The following is a 20,432-nucleotide window of genomic DNA, read 5'->3' on the forward strand; positions in this document are numbered from 1 at the left end:
TCAGCACTTGACATAGGGTGCCAGAAAACGTCTTTTGAAACTAGAAACGGTCACACTGTCCGCCTTGGTTGGTGCTGAGTGCTGGCTATAGTTTAAGCAGAGAGGGGGAAGGAGGGAGAGCTACTCCATCACCGTTACGACTATGCTAATGCACAATTCTGGGCTGTCCCTTCCACTATGACACAGCAAGTGGGCTCCTCTCTCTAGTCCTGCAGGGGTGTCTTATGCTCCCCCCCCCCACCTAAGCAAGTCAGGCTGCCTCAAGTATGGAATTACTCCCACTCCTTGCAGACTTGCAAGATTTTTCCCCCACCATGAGAGACTGGCTGTTAGCAACACCAGCCCGGGGCCTCAGGAATTTCTTTGGAACTTTGTAGAGTATCTGCAAGAAATCTGGAACCAAGTGGGGAGATTTCAGTAACTCTTCCAGACAGGAAATGTTGATTCTAGTATCAGGGTCTTGATCTGGCCCAGTGAGGTTCTCTCCCTTACTGTATTTCTTCTTTGCCCAGCATGTATATATAGTCTTTGTTTCAGGTCCGGGTTTCTACAGCAGGTAGTGACGAGTGGTGTCTCGAACTGGAGCACCTAAACACATAAGCACAGTCACACAGTCAGACATTGCATTTTACAGTCATCAGCCTTTGGAAGTATTTTTTTTTTTATAACTCTTTTTATTGCTGAATAAAGACAATACAAAAAGAAAAAGAAAACGTCAGGTGATCACATACAATCTAATACACACAGATTATTCTGGCCAGATACAGGATCTAAATCCATATTGTAACATGCTAGGATCATGGGGAATCCTGCGCATCCGATCTCAAACTTGGCAATGGCGGTTCACAAATCTCTCCCCGGTGTGTATTCTAAGCTCCCCACACCTTCTCCCATTTCCTCGGGCATCCCCTGGCTATGAACACCGACTTTTCCCTGAACATGCAAAAGTCAAGATCTTCCGCCCACTGGGTGGTCCGGGGCGGTTGGCTAGCTCCCCAGAGCCTGGCAATGTTTCGCTTGGCCACCATATACGCCAGAGTGACAGATTGCTTCTGATACACATTCAGATCTGTAGGCTCCCAAACGTTCAACAAACACCGTCGGGCTTCTGGTAGTATCTCCGCCCCCAAGACATCCTTCAACACATCGTGAATCGTCATCCAGAACGTCTCACCACGCAATGCCATAAGGTATGCATTAGGGTGCCAGATTCTCCACACCGTCTCCTGCACTCACCACTCTCTCCCTGCCTCATTCGTGCCAATCGGGGCCCCGTGATATTAGACCTATGTAGTATCTTCAATTGTGCAAGTCGGAGCCTCATCTGAATTGCAACCACCTTAGGAGAGGAAACCGCTGCCACCCAGTCTTCATCATCCAATTCCAATCCATCCATACACCATTGGGCTCTAATGCGCTCTAAGGGATTCTCCATGTTGTTGACCAGCTTCCTATAAATCATATATCTCGGGGATATGCCCGTCAAGCACACGATCTTCAAGGGGAGACGACTCCGGGAGAACTGAGCCTTTAGGTATATGCGCAGCAAGGGCATGCCTAAACCGCTTGCTATTATGTAAGCCATAAGTTGTCTGAAGAGACTCAAATGTAAAGTACCGCATCCTTCCCCTAAACATACTTTATTTGAGTGATCCCGATAGTGTCCCACTTATCAAACCCCTTAGTTTTCCAAAGGCTACCCAGCTTCTCCGAATTCAACAGGGGGGTGGCCAGTGTAAGTCGACCTTCCCACCCTAGACACCTGTTAGCCACATGCCACACCTGCACCGCATGTGCAGTCGGGCCGGTCAATGCAAATTTCCCCTTTTCGGCACACAGTGCTCTATCTATCATTCCTCCCGGTGCCTGTCCCTGGTCCATGGCAAATCCCGGGTTCCGGGGGCGATGGGGGCATAAACAATGTGGTTCACTGCAGCCAATTGCGAAGCTCAATAATATGTCCGCAAATCTGGGAGACCTATCCCGCCATCGTACCACGGGAGATAGAGTTTGACGACACAATTCGGGCCCTACCATCCCATAGAAGCTGACTCTGCAGAGTCTCTATTTCTTTAAAATAGGAGGTCGGCACAGGATCCATCGAATTCTGCAAGGCATACAGAAACCGGGGCAGGGCCATCGTTTTGAAAAGAGTGGCTCGCCCGAGCATGGATAGCGGAAGAGTCTTCCAACGCCCTACATCCTTCCTGCATATATCTAATGGGAGAGCAAGATTGTTGGTATATCGCAGCCACGGATCCAGCGTAATCTATATGCCCAAGTACTTGAAACCTATCTTTTCAATCTGGATTGGACATGATCGTGGGACCACCGGAGGATCTCCGACTAGGACAAAGAGTACCGATTTGGTCCAGTTTTTGGCAAAACCGGAGTACCTGCCAAAGATATATAGGACATCCAGGGAGTTGCTCAATGAGTCTCTGGGATTAGTGAGGTAAAGTAAAACATCATCCGCATAGAGCGATATCTTATCTTCCCATTCAGGCGTCCACCGCTGGCCCCGTATCGACCTGTCCCATCGGACCCAAGCCGCAAGGGGTTCCAGAGCAAGCGCAAAAAGCAAAGGGGACAACGGGCACCCCTGCCTCGTGCCTCTCCTCAGGGAGAAGTCCCTGGATTTGCAATTATTAACCACCACTCTAGCCAGGGGCTCAGCATATAACCGTCTTACCCAACCGATAAACTCCTGCCCAAAGCCCAGCTTTACCAGCACTGCAAACAAATACTGCCATTCTACCCTATCAAACGCCATGGTGGCATCAAGGGACACCACCACCGCTGGTTCATGAATCTTCGAGGAACCCCCAAGGATACTGTGAAGCTGTCGCAGATTTAGCGCCGTGTTACGACGTGGCATAAATCCAGATTTATCCGGATGAATCAAGGACGCGATCACCTTGACCAGTTGGGTGGCCAGTAGTTTCGCCAAAATCTTGGGTTCCGCGTTGAGAAGCAAGATAGGTCTATATGAAGAACATTACAAATGGGGGTAGGGTCACACACTACTCACACACCGGCGGTATCGCCCCCAAGAGCTATGGTTAATGTAGTTACGTGGTCCGCGATGCATCATCTTTCGATTCTCTTCTATCTTCGCTGTCTTTGCCATCCCTGGACCCGTGTTTCGGGGTATCACCCCTCGTCAGCAGGGATAGGCCGTGTTCTGGGGTTGCCGGTGGCTGCCAAATATCTGCCAGGTTTAGTACCACTCGGGCGCGCAGGTGCGGGGTCCCAGGCTCGTCAGCCAACTGCTCAAGGGAGCTTTAACATTACAAATGGGGGTGGGGTCGCACACTACTCACACACCGGCGGTATCGCCCCTAAGGACTATGGTTAATGTAGTTACGTGTTCCGCGATGCATCTTCTTTCGATTCTCTGCTATCTTCGCTGTCTTCGCCATCCCTGGACACGTGTTTCGGGGTATGACCCCACGTCAGGTGGGATAGGCCGTGTTCTGGGGTTGCCGGTGGCTGCCAAATATCTGCCAGGTTTAGTACCACTCAGGCGTGCAGGTGCGGGGTCCCAGGCTCGTCAGCCAACTGCTCAAGGGATCTTTAACATTACAAATGGGGGTGGGGTTGCACACTACTCACACACCGGCGGTATCGCCCCTGAGGACTATGGTTAATGTAGTTTCGTGTTCCGCGATGCATCTTCTTTCGATTCTCTGCTATCTTTGCTGTCTTCGCCATCCCTGGACACGTGTTTCGGGGTATCACCCCTCGTCAGCACGGTTTATATGAAGAACATTGCGTCATGGGCTTACCCTCTTTATGTATAACCACTATATTCGCCACCCGTTGATCATATGGTAGTCGGCCCTTCTCCCTACTCTCCAGGAACATAGCTCGGACATGTTGGGCAATTCGGTTGGCATTCAGTTTATGTAGCTCGATCGGTATCCCGTTAGGGCCCGTCGCCTTGCCTGATCGTATCTGCCTTATGGCCTGTGCCACTTCATCATCGGAGATGGGGGACTCCAGATAACTTCTATCTTCCTCCGACAGAGTCGGCATAACAATGTTCCTAATCATATCACTATTCTCAGCCTCGGAATACCCACTACCAGCAGCATAAACCTTTTCGTAGTACACTGAAAACTCAACTGCCACCGCCTACGGATCCGTAATCCTACGTGACTCCGATCCCACTAATTCCGGTACTAGCCTGGAGGCTCTTTCACCGTGTTCGAGCCATGCTATTAGTTTACCCGCTTTGTCGCCATTTTCGGATATGCGGCTCTGCACGGCACTGTTAAGAGCGATCGACCCATCCCGCGCCACTCCTGCCAATTTCTCAAATGATGGAGCTCCGCAGCTGTATGAGACACTGCCACTCTCTTTTCCAACCTCATCACTTCCGCCTCCTTCCGCGCTATCTCAGCTTGGTTCCTCATCTTTTTCCCTGCAACTAAAGACCGTACCTCCCCCCTCGCCACCGTTTCAGCCTTTGGAAGTATTACCTCTGAGAGAAACACATTGGCAGGCACTGCATGGATGATTGCTCTGCACTACAAAGGAGACTGCTTATCCCACTGGCCTCACTGTCACACACCCAGGGACATTCGCACAGGCTTCAGGCCACCATAGTAGTGGAAAGTTACCTGAGTGAGGCAAATAGGCATCTCACTCTTCATTAAGAGGGAAAGTCTGTCCTGTACTATATATCAGAAAAACGATATGCTGCCACCGCTGTTGCATGTTCTCCTGGAACAAAGACAGTAGTCCTGTGTTCTATAGTAAGGCACACTTTGTGTGCATCTCTAGATCAGAACCTTTCGTACAGCCCATGCCCCAGTGCAAAATTTGTCCCGGATACAAAAATGTAGGATTTCAGTGAAAACTGCAGTTGAGTTTAATCAGGTTTGAGGTGCAGGTCTGTAAAACCATGAAGGAGACGTTCCCATCCTAAAAATGACTGACTGTTTTCATTCAGAATATATTCATTGTTCATTTTATATTTTCTCATTTCAGAAGAGCATGTTTACAATTGTGCTTTATGTTCAAATCCTTCAATGCAGGAGTATTCAGAAGACAGTAACTCGGAGCCAAACGTGGATCTGGAAAACCAGTACTACAACTCGAAAGCGTTGAAGGAGGATGACCCAAAGGCAGCGCTTAGCAGTTTTCAAAAGGTAATTTTTTATTTAATCTGTTCTTCATGTTTGTTTTTAACTTTGTGTTTCAAACTTTAAATGGTCATTAAAGTCTGTTATATGACTCTTTCAGGGCATTCAGACCGTTTATTAAATGTTTCATCAGACTGAATAAGAAGGATGTACAGATGATTTTGTGAGGTTTCTAATATTACCAGATTGTGGATAATTAGTTTTTTTTTGTTTTTTTTCCATATGTTTTTCTTTATTCAGATCGGCAAAAGACAAACACATTCATAGTGCATAAGAATATATAGCTTCTCAAATCAATTGAAATCATTAGATAACTTCAAGAAGCATAGCTTAGTTGATAAACAGGGTACAAGAGCATTCAACGAAAAAGATGACAATAACATATGAAGTGAACTCCATCTAATACAGTTGGTTGCATAGTTTTTACAATGGATCGAGGACCGTCTATCTTATACTTTTATCAGCAACAAGCATAATTGCAACACATTACAATTACCAGGCATTGCAGTCCGGCCATTCACCAGCTCCTGGGCGTTTCAGTCTCCTCCGTCCAGGGGGTATGTTAATAAATAGTTCTTCAATGGTTGCCAAATATCCCGCGGGCGTGAAGTCAATGGTTGCAGAGTAGCTTGTATGTTACTCATAGTGTCGCAATGACTCATATCTCGGAGCCAGGCCCTAACAGTCTGTGTTTGCGCTCTGACACAATGCAAAGAGAACTGTCGCTTTGCGATGAGTAAAGCAATTGCTGTGGACCGCCTAATGCTCTTCTTCAAAGGTCGAACATATCCAAGCAATGCTGCCAATGGTGTAGGTTGTATGGTCTGCTCCACCATGACAGATATATGGCGGAAGATCTCTCCCCAATGTACCCAAACTGGCGTGCAGTACCATGCCAAGTGTGAAAGATCAGGGTCCGAAGCTAAGCACCGATCACACTCGTGTGGGGTGTTAGGATCTATCTTGGCCAATAGTTTCGGGGAGATGTAAGCTCGGTTTATATTTTTAAAATGCAGTAATTTGTGGCAATGGTTATTCCATCCATAACACATTTGTGCACAGCAATAGTGCCATATGTCGTCAGTTATTGATATACCCAGGTCACGCTCCCAGGCAGACCGTGCCTTAATGCCAACAGCGGGCAAAGAGATAGTGAAAGATGGTACAGGCGTGAAACCAAGTGGGTCCCATCTGGTGAGGATGTAACCAGCGTGAGGGGGTGGGGGAAGAGGTCAGCCAGTTCTGATGCGGCATCTCGGATAGCTCCGATGAGAGGTCCACGGACCCTGTGTAGAAGGAATTTGTCCATATATGGGGCATCTCCGTGGGAAAGGAGTTCTGACGTGGTGCGTGGGCACGATTCTTTGAACAGATTTCCAACTGTCTGGAGTCTATGTTTGGGTAATGTACGTTTGGTAAAGGTTTCGGTAGTAGGGGGTAGCCATGGATTATCAGCCAATGGTATATTTGTAGAGTATAGGAATTCAGATTGCAAATACCTACGCAGTTTCGTCCATGCCAAACACGTCGTGGATAACGTCTGAATTTCTGAGGGGCAGTGAGGTAGGCCCTGCGGTAGTACTGCAGATAGCAGATAAGGGTGAATCTGGGAAAGTTCGGGCTTTAGATACTGAAGTAGGGCATCAGGTTGATACCAGCAGTATGTAAAGTAAATTTGGGCAACCAGGCAATATAAATAAAAATCCGGGACTCCAAATCCCCCACGCGCGTAAGGCATAAGTAGAGTATTCCAGCCAATCCATGGCTGTTGCCCAGCCCAGCCCAGCCCAGCCCAGCCCAGCCCAGCCAAGACAAACGAGTAAGGCCTGGAGAGTATCTAAACATTTTATGGGGAGGGCAATGGGAATATTCAAAATAAATATAAAAGTCACGAGAGGACCACCATTTTCATTATGGCGATTTCTGTCAGCCATGGAAAGGGGAAGTTTGATCCATCTTTCGATCTGAGCTGAAATGTGATCTATTGCCGGACCGTAGTTGAGGCGGGCCACTTCAGATGCACTGCAGTGCAAGAAGATGCAGAGGTATTTTGGGGGTTCGATATACCATTTCAAAGAGTATTCAAAATGTTCATGAGAAGTAGCTGGTGTCGAGGGGAGGATTTCCGATTTAGACCAGTTAATGACCAATCCTGAGTATTCTCCAAACCTGACCACTTCGCACAATAATGGGGACAGATTAGTTGCGGGTTCTCTTACGAACAGCATGACCGTGTCTGCATAGAACGAGGCAACAAGTGGGCCCGAGTGAAATTGCAAGCCCCGATGAAGAGGTCTCTCTTGTATATGAAGTGCCAATGGATCCATGGCAACAATAAATAATAGAGGTGAAAGGGGGCATCCCTGCCTGGTACCACGCATCAAAGGGAATTGAGCTGTTATTTCCCCGTTCAATTTTAGCTGGGCAACCGAGCTAGAATATAAAAAGTGTATCAGATTTTAAAAAACGACTGGAATACGAAGTTTCTGCAACACTGCATATTGAAAAGGTCACTCTACTGAATCGAAGGCCTTTTTGGCATCGTGGAGAACAGCCGCAGTTGGTAATGTCGGCTCTATTTGTTTAATTACTGAAAAGATAGCTCGCAGATTAAGTTCAGTGGACCTACCAGGGATAAAGCCTGCTTGGAAGGGGCATGATGTGGGACTCGCAAGCAATGATAGACGGGTAGCCAATATTTTGGCCAGGATTACATAGTCATGATTTAGTAATAACGTCTATAGGACGTGCAGTGGCGAGGAGATTTGCCGGGTTTGAGCAGAAGCGTGATTATAGTTTCACGCATAGTAGGGTTGAGGGATCTATTTTGCAGGGCCTTGTCATATACCTCCAACAGTCGGGGAGCTAGTTTGTGTTGATAGGCTTTATACAATTCTCCCGATAGGTAGGCCATCAGAGCCAGGTGCATGGCTGCTGCCAGATCTTTTATCATCTGTTTAATTTCGTCTGTATCGATTAGGGAGGCAAAACAATTGCGTTGTCCCACTTCCGACCAAACCGTGGCTGTTCCTTGAAGGTAATCGGTCAGAGCCTGTTCCATAGGGGGATTATGGGCACATGTTTCGTATTGGTTAGTGTAATAGGATAGAAAAGCTGCTGTGATGTCAGACCCGTTGTCAATGCAGTGCCGGTATCCGTGTCGAGGTGTGTGATATGTGCCGATTGATAATGAGGCCGAAGTAGTCTAGTGAACATTCTAATGGGCCTCTAGCCCTCCCCATACACCCGGGACATTGCGTATTTGCCGAGATATTCAACATCCCGTTCAGCAAATTAGGATAGAAGTGTTGCACGATCATGCAGTGGCACAGGCGAAGAGGTAGTCTGTGCAGCTGTGTCTTTATCTTTGACTTTACTCTCCACGACTTCCAACACCCCCCGAATGGATCGAAGCACGTCAGCGTGTTTCGAGAGACAGACCCCACGAATATACGCCTTACAGGCGTCCCACAGTACGGATTGTGAGGATACAGTCACTTCATTTAACAGGAAGTATTCTCAAATGGTGTCACCTACCTCCATATGAAAAACTGAGTCAAGCAGAGCTGAGGCGGGAAACCTCCATAAAGGTCGATCTTTGGGGATCATAGGGAAGTCTATCACAAGGAGCACTGGGGCATGATCGGACAATGTATGGGGCAGATAATCGATCGTCTAAACCTCTAGTAATAGCTGCAGCGTAAGACACCAGTGATCAATCCAGGACCAAGAGCCACGAGGGGAAGAATAAAATGAGTAGTTTTGGACCATTGGATGTTTCATGCACCAGGGGTCTACTAACGATGTGGATTGCAACAGTGTAGTAAAGCCCAATGTTGCATGTGGTTTCGTGACGCGGCCTGGGCCAGCGGTGTCTGTAATGGGTTCTAGTGTCAGTTTAAAGTCCCCCCTCCCCCCAGGAGAATGTTGCCAGCGTCAAAGCGATCAATCTGTGTTGCAAGTTGGGGGAAAAAAATCTGTAGTGTCTACATTCGGTGCATATACGTTGATTTAGAGAAGTGATTCTCCTCCTAATGTACCCAGTACTAAAATGTACCTGCCCTTGTCGTCCGACACCACCTCTAAGACCTGGAAGGGGAGCGATCAATGGATCAATATACACACCCCACATGAGTAAGAACTATAGCTGGAAAAGAAACCGTGGCTGCCCCATGACGCTGCAAACCCATGCATCGGGAGTGGAGTATAGTGCTTCTCCTGGAAGAAGGCAATTTGAATAGTGTGTCTGGCCATATAAGCAAGGACCTGGCGGCTTTTCTTGGGATTCAACAGTCCTCTCACATTTCAGGATAGGCCTTGAAGGCGCAGACCAAGGCTGCTCTCACCCTGGGGGGTCATCTAATCTTCACATAAGATTGCATTACATCATGCAAATACATAAATCACTTCAATGGAAGAGCGCCCCATTGCACCTATATAAGGTAAGTACTAAGTTACAACGGCTGCATCACTAAGAGAGCTGAGTTGCGGTATGGACCCACCCGAGCACGCCGGTCGTCACGCCCGCAGTTCACGGACTGATGTCCGGCATGAAGAAGGTATACAATACTGTTGAGGCGTGCGCAATCGAAAAGGCCACCAGGCGACGCAGCGGAAAGTGTATTTAGATCAGCATGGGCCCACAACAGCGTAAACTCAATGCATCCCGCCTCTCAGTGCACACAAGGCAGCAAGCACACAGTGCACGCAAGGCATGTGTCAGTGTGATAAAAGCTGTCGAGCGTTTAAGACACGAATGGCGGTCCAGCCTTGCAGAGACAAGCAGCGCAGTGAACGCATGGGGAGTAAGGGTCGCACAGGATGCACTGAATCATCCACCGCATCAGATAAGGCGGAGAAATCCTCCTTGAGTAGCAGCGTTCAAAGAGTGTGGTATCACTATGGCCCACAAAGCTCCTGGAATGGTGTGGCCATTGCAGCACGTCTCCGAAGTCGACAGCAGTCTCGGCATACCTTTTGCTCACTGGGCCCTGCCCTCCAGCCTACCCGAGACCCCTGCCGTCTCGGGGCTTCCGAGGGCTGCGTCAGGCCCGGGAGCACGATTGACAGGATGTCGGTGATGTTGGTGCTGTCTGGGACTGCAAACGGCACGTTTGGGTGCCCGGCTCCATACCAACAAAATAGAGAACGAAATGACGCAAAGAGAAGAAAATAAAGAGAGGGAAGGAGGGGAGAGAAAGGAAGAGAGAAGGAGAACATCCTGGGGAGGTAGGCAACACTCTGAAGAGCTGTCATGTGTATAATAAACCAAATGACTTACAACATTTCCTCATTTGTATAGGTATACTGCAGTTAATGGTGATCTAGAATATGGAAGTTCCGTTAAATGTACCCATGACTTATAGACCCTGTATAATGTCTTTGAGCAGCCGCAAATCAGGTTCGTCGAACGTCCGCACCGAGAGTCGGGCCGCAAAGGTACAACAAATGCATCCAAGGTCACATGGCGGTTTCTAGCTGCTTATGAATGTGTGTCCCAGCTTCCATCATGCCCCTGAGGCCTGTCCACCTGTTGGTGCGGTTTCCAAAACTTCGCTGCATCTTCAGGGGTATCGAAGACATGTGCCTTGCTTCCAATCTGGATTCGAAGTCGGGCCGAGTATAGCATGGCATATTTGATATTTGCTTTTTGGAGGGAGCGCTTGATGTCCATATATTTACAACACGCCTCTTGAACGAATGGAGTAAAATCGGGGAACAGTGCAATGTTTGATCCTTGGTAGGTGAGGGAGACCCGCTCTCTGGACAGCCGGAACGCAACATCCTGATCACGATAGTTGAGGATTTTTGCAATAATCAGTCTTGGAGCGGCTCCCGGCACCGGGCGAGGTCCGAGTGTCCAATGTGCTCGCTCCACAGCAAATATGTCAAAAAAGGCCTCTTTCCCAAAGAAATCCAGAAGGACAGTTTTGACTAATTTAGCCATGGGGTCTGTGTTTGTAGATTCGGCAATACCCGCAATGCGGATATTATTTCTGCGCGAGTGTGCTTCCAAGTCTTTAGCCTTCGTGGCGAGCTGTTTGAGAAGGCTCTCAGTCCTTTCAGGTCTTCTCTGCACAGGTGGCTGTGCATCTTCCAGATCGGAAATCCACTGTTCAGAGGTCGTAATACGGGTATCCTGTGACTCCAGGCGTCCATTTATGTCCTCCATACGGGTGGTGACAGTGTCTAAGCGGGTGTCAATGGCCTGGAAGCCAGCACGCAGCTTGGCCATGATTGCCTTTCACTGGTTCCCTCTGTTTCATCGCGTCTGGAGGTCTTTCCAGCCTCAAAGTTCAACTGATGCTGTTTAGGGTCAGAGGCCCCATTGCACCTATATAAGGTAAGTACCAAGTTACCAGGGCTGCGTCACTAAGAGAGCTGAGTTGCGGTATGGTGCTAGGACCCACCAAGCACACCACTCGTCACACCCGCAGTTCATGGACCGATGTCCTGCATGAAGAAGCTATACAATACTGTGAGGCGTGCGCAATCGAAAAGGCCACCAGGCGAGGCAGCGGAAAGTGAATTTAGATCAGCATGGGCCCACAACAGCGTAAGCTCAATGCATCCCGCCTCTCAGTGCACACAAGGCTGCGAGCACACAGTGCACACTAGGCATGCGTCAGTGTGATAAAAGCTGTCAAGAGCGTTTAAGAAAGGAATGGCGGCCCAGCCTTGCAGAGACAAGCAGCGCAATGAACGCATGGGAAAGAAGGGTCGCCTGGGATGCACTGAATCACTCACTGCATCAGATACGGCAGAGAAATCCTCCTTGAGTAACAGCATTCAAAGCGTGTGGCATCACTATGGCCCCCAACGCTCCTGGAATGCTGTGGCCATTGCGGCACGTCTTCAAAGTTGACAGCAGTCTCGGCATACCTTGTGCTCACTGGGCCCTGCCCTCAAGCCTACCCAAGACCCCTGCTGTCTCGGGGCTTCCGAGGGCCGCGTCAGGCCCGGGAGTGCGATTGACAGGATGTCTGTGACGTGGGCGTTGTCTCGGACTGCAAACGGCACGTTTGGGTGCCCGGCTCCTACTGCTCACGAGTCTGGTACATGGCGCTAAGTACCAGTTGCTTTTCGCAGAATGGCGGAGAAAACTTCCAGCGAAGGCTCCGGAATTACTAAGTCAAACGGCGATCTTGGTCGCTATCTCTTCCACGTGGATAATTCGTTTACATGTACTTGCCCAAGACACCAAAGGCTCTTCTGTTTATAATATGAAGGTCTCATCTTTTGAAACAAACTAACCTCCACATTCTCCTTTGCAGGCTTGCTAATTTATAAGCCCCTGGAATGCTCAAACAGCTGTCTTACAAAGCTCAAACACTTCTCGGAGAATTTAACACTTATGCGGATGACCCTAACTGCTCCCATGCCTCTCAGCTGATCCAGAGCCTGGCAGGCCTTAACTTGACTCAACTTGTCACCACCCCCACCCATAAGACAGGCCATGCATTTAACTTAATTTTTTCCAACATTAGTTGCCTTCAGCCTTCGCCAATCCCTGTTTGGTGTTGAGGGATCATTCCCTGTTGCTGTTTTCTTTCTATGGTCCACGTAGCCAGTCAGAAAGCAAATCAGCCCCGAAATAATGAGAAACTAGTGGAATGTCACAAGGTAGTCCTTTGCGCCATCTCTTCAATCCATTTGCCCCGCATTCACAGGCCATCCAGACAGCGACACAATCCAATTGAACCAATTTGTCTCCATAGCATTAGATCCTATTGCTCCTCTGAAAACATGCACAGCCAGAAGAACCAAGCCTTCGGCACCCTGGTTCTCTTCTGATTTTTTATGAAATGATCCAAAAACTATATTTCCTCTTCCTGGGTCCTGCTGGCACAATTGACCCATTGACGCCACCCGCTTATTGCTCACCTGTTCTCTCTGAGATTTGTGCTATCCTGAAAGACTATTCTCTTGAGGAACTTCTGAACTGTAAATCAGGTTTCCCAGAGGACCCCTGCCCCCCCCATTCCCCCACCCCAATTTCTCAGACTGGCAGCACACTCGGTGAATGAATGAATGAAATATGATTTATTCACGCGCTACTATGCCCACTGGGCGTCAAGGCGCCTAACTCAAAAAGATTAGCTGCGGGCAGACAGAGACACGAGCTCACTGATATGCTTTGGAAAAATTGGTAAATCCTAATCTCAATATGATCTGGAACGCCTCTTTGACTTTCAGCACCTACCCCGTCATCTGGAAAAGCTAATGTGGACCCTAGCATGCTCAGCAACTTTAGGCCTATTTCACTATTGCCAACTCCTGAAAAGATCATGGATAAGCTTGGACCAGCTTTCATCTTTCGTTGAGGCAAACCGTCTCCTGTATGACACTCAGTCGGCCTTATTAAAAGTCTCTGAATCCGTATGAGAAACTGTGGACAGCGGCTCCTCTGCTAGACCTGTCAGCAGCGTTCGACTAGGTGGCACACTCCACCTTGTTGAATAGGTTAAGCCTACTTGGCTTTCAGGGCACATTTCCCTCCTGGATTCAATCTTTCCTGGAAGATCTCTCTCAGCAGGCCTTTCTCCACCCTTTCTCCTCTTTCTCCAAACCCCTGGCCTATGGGGTGTCTCAGGACTCCGCACTTAGCCTGCTGCTCTTTAACCTCTAAGTGGCCCCATGGCCACCTTGGTTGAATACTGGGTACTCTCCTATGCAGACCACACGCAAATGCTGTTCACGTTCCAAGAACATTCAGAACCGGCCTACCTCAAATTTAAAACTACCTAAAAGGCATAGTCAACTGGCTGGGCTCCAACTTTTTAAAACCAAATACAGATAAAACTGAGGTTATTTTTTTTTTCAACCAGACGACCCTGCCACTAACCTCTGGTGGTTGGATTACGCAAAACAGCCTTTATTTGGGTCTCCCCACATTTCTGATCCATAACTTCAGAAAATACAAAATGTGGCCGCTAGGCTGATCCGGCGGGTCAGGTTTCGCCATCATATCTCGCTGCATTGAAGCCAGCTACACTGCCTCCGTGTGGCAAAAAGGGTCAAGTTCAAGGCTCTGTCTATGGCTTTCAGAGCCCTTGCATGCAAGGGCCCTCAATACCTGAGAAATAGACTCGGTCTGTGCCAACAGAAGAGATCGCTCCGTCCCTGACTTGTACACATTTCCAGGTTTTCAAAAGTCTGTCAGGGTGGCAGATCTTTTTCAGTACTGACAGCGAAACTTTGGAACACTCTTCCACTAAAACTTCACATGACCAACTATGAGCACTGCTTCAGGAAAGAATTAAAAATCTGGCTTTTTGACTAAAATTAGATTTGATTGTCCAGTCCGTTCTCTGTCCCTGCTTTGAGTGCCGAGACGCTTCTGGAGCAGCTGAGCACTGTACAATTGCCATTGATTCATCTTTCTTAAAATGTGTCCGTCCAAAAATCCATCATCTTCGCTCAGTACTCTGTAATAAGATTAGAGCAAAACATTTGTGTTCTAAACCTCTGGTTCTTAACCTTTTGAATTCTGAGGACCCCAATATACTCATTACTGGAATCTGGGGTCCTTCATGGACTCATTGGAAACAGGGGAGCCTGCTCTAAACAATTTTTAGAATTTGAACCACACAAAAATATGGGAACAAGCATTCATCAAACAAATAAACAAATGTTGAAATATTTTATTTAATTAACGAACTAATATACAAAAATCAGTTCGAATTTTAAAAGGAAAGTTCGAACTTTTCAGAATTCAATGGAGACCAACAATTATGTTATGTTATGTTATAGGCTGATTTGTATCGCGCACTGTTAGTCGAGACTGTCCTGGCGCGTAGAGGAAACAAAGACAGCATACACCGGGAATCTAGAGGGCTTGTTTAAACAGAGGTGTTTGTAATAGTTTTTTTAAAATGGCCAGATCCATCGTATGCCGTAGTTGGTTTGGCAGGGTATTCCACATATTGGCCGCTCTAACCGCCAAAGATTTGCCCCCTAGGTGAGCTTTCCGAAACCTAGGGACAACCAGGCTTCTAAGTGCTGCCGAGCGTAATTGTCGCGTCGGCTGGTAGAACTTAAACCTAGCCCTCAAGTAGGCTGGACAGGGACCATGGAGGGCTTTATGAGTCGAGACAAAGGCCTTGTAGCATACTCTTTGGGTCACCGGAAGCCAATGAAGTTCACATAGTTGTTTGCGGACACTTAGTCTCCTAGGGATGTCAAAAAGGAGCCTAACCGCCGCGTTTTGTACCACCTGCAGTTTCTCTAGAAGAAACGCAGGAGAGCCAATATACAAGGCATTGGCATAATCCAGGCGCGAGAGTATGAGAGCCCTGGCCACAGCCTCCTTAGCTGCTCTAGGGAGGAGGGGAAAGAATTTCCTTAGGGTTGTAAGGGTGCCAAAACATGTTCCCGCTAATTTTCTGATCTGTTCTCGGAAGCACATATCAGCCCCAACCCAAATCCCTAAGTTCTTGGCTATCCCACAGTCACCCTTTGGACAAGGTGATCCTGTGGGCCACAGTGATTCTTTAAAAGCTATCGGGAATTGTCCGTAAAGCAGTATTTCGGATTTCTCCTCATTACATACTGACGACAGACAGTGCTGAGCTTTCCCAGTCTGTAAATCATTGCCTTTCCAGGTGAAGAGGAGTTGGGTGTCATCGTTGTAGGCCATACTTTTGGCACCCAAACTCTCTGCCAGGTAGATCAGGGGGGTCATATAGACATTGAAGAGTAGGGGGCTAAGTGTTGAGCCCTGAGGGACCCCAGTTTCCACTTTGTTATCAGACGAGTGGAATGGAGGCAACCCTACTTGTTGGAAGCGGTCTTTAAGAAATGATTCCACCCATCTTAGTGCCGAGTCTGCGATGCCGATGTCCGACAGCCTGGAGAGGAGCTGGAGATGGGGGACCGTATCGAACGCGGCAGGGAGGTCCAATAAAATGAAAGCTGCTCTGCCGCCCCCATCTAGGCATTCTTTGATGGCCTCCGAGACCTCTACCAGCGCCGTCTCGGTGCTAAAAGATGATCTAAAGCCAGATTGAGCAGGGTGCAGGGCCTCTGAGGCTTCCACAAACTTCTCAAGTTGTCTGAACGCCACCTTCTCGCAGACCTTCGCAAGAGCTGGGAGAAGGTAAATGGGGCGATAGTTCGAAGGGAGCAATGGATCAGCCGTAGGCTTTGTGATCATACTATATTCTGTTTTAAGCACTTGCACTGCTCCCTCAAATCAATCTGAGGATATCAGCATACTTTTTAGCCCCCAATTTCAAATTCCTTCATATTTACAGAACTTGTAAAAACATTTCAGGTTTCTATTTTGCTTCTTTATGTATATACACTTTAATAATCTGTTGATATGTAAATGCCTAATCAGTTGTGGAGCCCCCGAGTTCGTGTTACGAACCCTGGGGGTGCCTGGACCACAGGTTCAGAACTACTGTATTAAACACTATTTGCCCACATTGGTTGGTTAAAAGCAGACGTCTGCACAAATTCTTACTCCTGAAGATGATTTGTGATAGACTGATAATCTCCAAACATTTCTTTGTCCAAAAACTTAAATAAATCATTTTCACAGTACATATACACATCCAGATGTAACTCATTAGAGACTCCTTTGTTTTTATTTACTTTATTACAGTAGAGGCAAAAAATGTCTTCAAATAAATGGACTCTACTCACCCTGGGACTTGTTGAGATTCGCACAATCATCTGGTGAACTTCTCCACAATGTTATCCATCGTTAATTTGCTCTTCCTCAGATGTTTCCAATCATGATTGTTCGGGATTAACCGTTCTAGAGTAGATGCACAACCGATCAGCATGTAATGTGTGATTTATCTTTAAACTGTTCATGGTTGCCTGGCAACCTCCTATGGTTTTTTTTTTTGTGTTGTGTCCATCTTGGTGGAAGCGTTTTAAGGCCTATATATTTATTATTTTAAACTATGAAACTTTAAATGTTGCTTTTGCGCTAAGATTGTGCAAGAAGATACTGAATGAATGCATGTCTATGCTGTAAAATTAACAGCACGTTTCTTTTCTCCAGGTTTTGGAACTTGAAGGAGAAAAGGGTGAATGGGGATTTAAAGCACTGAAACAAATGATCAAAATTAACTTCAAACTGGTATGAACTGAAGCTTTCGTAATTTTTTTATTTTTTATTTATTTTTTTAGGGGCGGGGAACTGTCATTAAAACGCATCATAATTAAAAATATATTGCTACTGTCGTTAGACCTTGCATTATTTTTGTAAGAATGTAGTTGGTGTTTATAACATCATTTTAGTCGAACAGATACAGTGAATGTTTGAACAGAAATATGTTTAGGGTTTCCGTTTTAAACCTGACAAAATTGTAAAACCCATTTGATCCAGAAATAACATCTGGTTTTATGTGGAAAACACATGCTTTCTATGTGCCTGAGTGCTGACAGTTGATTCCTAGTGTCTTATACTAACATGACCTCTGCACTAAGCTGTATACCTATTTTAGGGTGGGGGGAAAGGGAAGTGAGTGAGTAGACCCTATGCTTTCTATCTCACCTAAGCTTCCAGGCTGTGCATCTCCTTGAAGAGGCCTGTCAAGAGACCGGTGTAGCCAAAGAGGAGGGGGAAGGGGGACCTTAATGAAATGCCTTGGATGGATCCTGCTATAGCAATTTACCTCTGCTTTGAATAACTGAAGTAGGCTCACTGCAATAGAATTGCTCGCCATTGTCCACTATCCTTAGGTTTCCTTACTCTGCGCCCCACGTCGGCTGACTGCTTGTGCGCACCTTTGCTTACATTTTCCTTTGTGCTGACTACCTCCTTAACTGGTGCGATACATCACTTCGCCTTCTAAACCCCACCTCCTTACCCAGTCCACTAGCGTGAGTTAATGTTGAAAATGGAACATGAGTTGAGGTTTGTCGCCACAGGCAGAAGAGACCGAACAGCAGTGACCAGAAATGTGCCAAAAAGCTGCTATGCTCACAGTGCGGGTCTGCTGTTTCTAGATATGTCAGTGCCATGACTATGCCATGTCACACTGCATGGCTTGCGCTGTTCTCCTTGACTTCTACTTACCAGTACTGAAAGATAGGGCCAACGTCCAACTCGGGGGTTCTTACTGAGCTTGGTATCATTGGAGAATTCACTTAAGAGGGCCAGGTCAATGGATTATATACATAACCCATTGAAGCCTGCTAGACTCATATTTGTTAAATACTTAAATAACTACAGAACTGTTTTGCAGCTGTTTCTGAAAAAGTTTTTAGCTTCCCACTATTTTATTATTTATTTATTGCATTTGTATGGCGCGACGGCCACCCTGAGGGTTTCCCGGCGCCTTGGATCTGTATTACTCAGAGAACGGGAGGTGGGCACTATTGATCAAACAACCATGTTTTAACTCGCTTCCGAAATTGAAGGTAGCAGGGTTCTAAACTTAGTTGGAGAGGGAGTGAATTCCACAATGCTGGGGCCAAAAAGGCAAACGAGCGTCCGCCCATCCGCGCCCGGTTGAATCTGGGAACAGCAAATTTGGCCTGATTCATGGATCGAAGGTTACGGGAGGGTAGATATTTCTTGGCAATCTTACATAAGTATTCTGGTGCTTCCCCTGAACTAATCTTAAACATGTAGCATAGTGCCTTAAATTTTACTCTACTAGCAATCCTTAGCCAGTGTAACTTCTTAAGGTGTTCTGTCATGCTCGTGCGTCCTGGGAGATTGAGAAGCAATCTCGCCGCAGCATTCTGAACAACTTGGAGTCAGTTCAAGGTACCTTTAGTAACTCCTAAGTATAAGACATTTCTGTAATCTAATCTGGAGACGACTAATGCCTGTAATACTGTTCTCTGTGCCCCACCTGGTAGTTGCCACAGTATTTTCCTCAGCCATTTGAGGATGACAAAGCATCGTGTAATTATGCTCAGCAATGTTTGTTGTAGCAAAAGTACAGAATTTCTGTTGGACTCATGGTGGAAAAAGGTACTTCTGCATAACCTCACATAATTTTATCCATCCAGGCCAGTCTGCATGTAATTTGAAATTTAACTTATCACTGAAACGTCTGTTAAAGTGTATGCAGATTGTCAAATGGCCTATTAGAACTCGATCAAGAATTTAAAACTAAATTTCTAGAAGGTCAGTGAAAAGGGGTAGGGCTTCCCCTACACAATCCTCAGAACGTCCTGTTAAGGTCTCAAAGAAGACCCCCGGTGAATCTGAGAGCCGGAGTCCTAGCAAATCTCCTCACCATGGTGCAAATGAGAGGGAAGGACTATATCCAGCTACAGCAGTGGTGGAGTCTACTAAAGCTTTTAAAAAGCCCTCTTCTCCAGCATCTGAGAAATCAGAGAAAGATTACAGATAGTTGACGACGCTACAGAAGGTGAAAAAAGTTGCACCTTTGACTGGCTCATCGAATGTACCTTCTAGTCTCCACATATCAACGTCAGCGTCGATGGGAGTCTCTATGACGGTTATGGCGACGGTGATGACGATGAGAGTGTCGACGACGGTTGCGACGACGATGGTGTCGTCGACGAGAGAAACGACGATGACGGCAAGAGTGTCGACGACGCCCAATTCGTCATCGACGATTCAACCCTCGATGGTGGATCTTATGTCGACGACCTCGTTGACAATGGTTTCTCTTGCAACCCCATCGCCGACGGTGCCGTCAACGACATCTTCGTCGACGGAGAGGATCACTATTTCCTTAAAGAGGATAACACCTGATATGACGTCTCCAAGGAGGGTTACCCCTTTGCCTCCCTCACTGTTACTCGAAGAAGAAGAGGATTCTGACGGGGATGATCAGGATTCTTTTGGCTATGCCAATAGCCCCTCAAAATTGTTGGTAAAATGCCAAGACACTGATTCTGAGGGCGAATACCTTCATGATTGCTCATACCAGCAATCCTATTGTCGACAGGAAGGCGCAAGCCAGGAGATGGTTTCAGTTCCTTCTTCCCTCCTGGCAGATCTTCAGGGCATGTTGTAGGATTATAGGAGGTTTTCTCAAGCTACTCCTCCTTCTTCGTCTTTCTCTGCAGTACATGCTGTGCCTGCACCATCAGCTTCTGCAATGGTTTCTCTGGGAGAACCATTCCAGATGGTTTCACAGCCGTAGGTACCCGGGCCAGGTATACCTCCAGTGGTCCAAGATGTACAAGATGATTCCTCGGACGAGGATCAGGACGATGGCAACCGGTCTAACCGGGGTATAGAGTGGGATGATTGTGAACACAGACCCAGCTTCACCTACTCCGGATCCAGTGGACTCTTCCCCGGCAGACATTGGGGGACTTCACAAACTGATGGAA

General features: G+C 47.2%; 1 protein-coding gene across 2 annotated transcripts in view; it reads left to right on the forward strand.

Annotated features, from left to right (window-relative positions):
* COPS2 (COP9 signalosome subunit 2) overlaps positions 1-20,432 on the forward strand; it is a 441,002-nt gene that overhangs the window by 32,014 nt on the left and 388,556 nt on the right. For both annotated transcript variants that reach the window (XM_078684793.1, XM_078684794.1), the window contains exons 2-3: positions 5,043-5,156; positions 17,167-17,244. In XM_078684793.1, the coding sequence (XP_078540919.1) occupies positions 5,043-5,156; positions 17,167-17,244 (192 nt within the window). The remainder of the gene's footprint in view (positions 1-5,042; positions 5,157-17,166; positions 17,245-20,432) is intronic.

This window comes from Lissotriton helveticus, chromosome 3_2 (assembly GCF_964261635.1).
Source record: "Lissotriton helveticus chromosome 3_2, aLisHel1.1, whole genome shotgun sequence".
In the NCBI taxonomy this organism is placed as follows: Eukaryota; Metazoa; Chordata; class Amphibia; order Caudata; family Salamandridae; genus Lissotriton; species Lissotriton helveticus.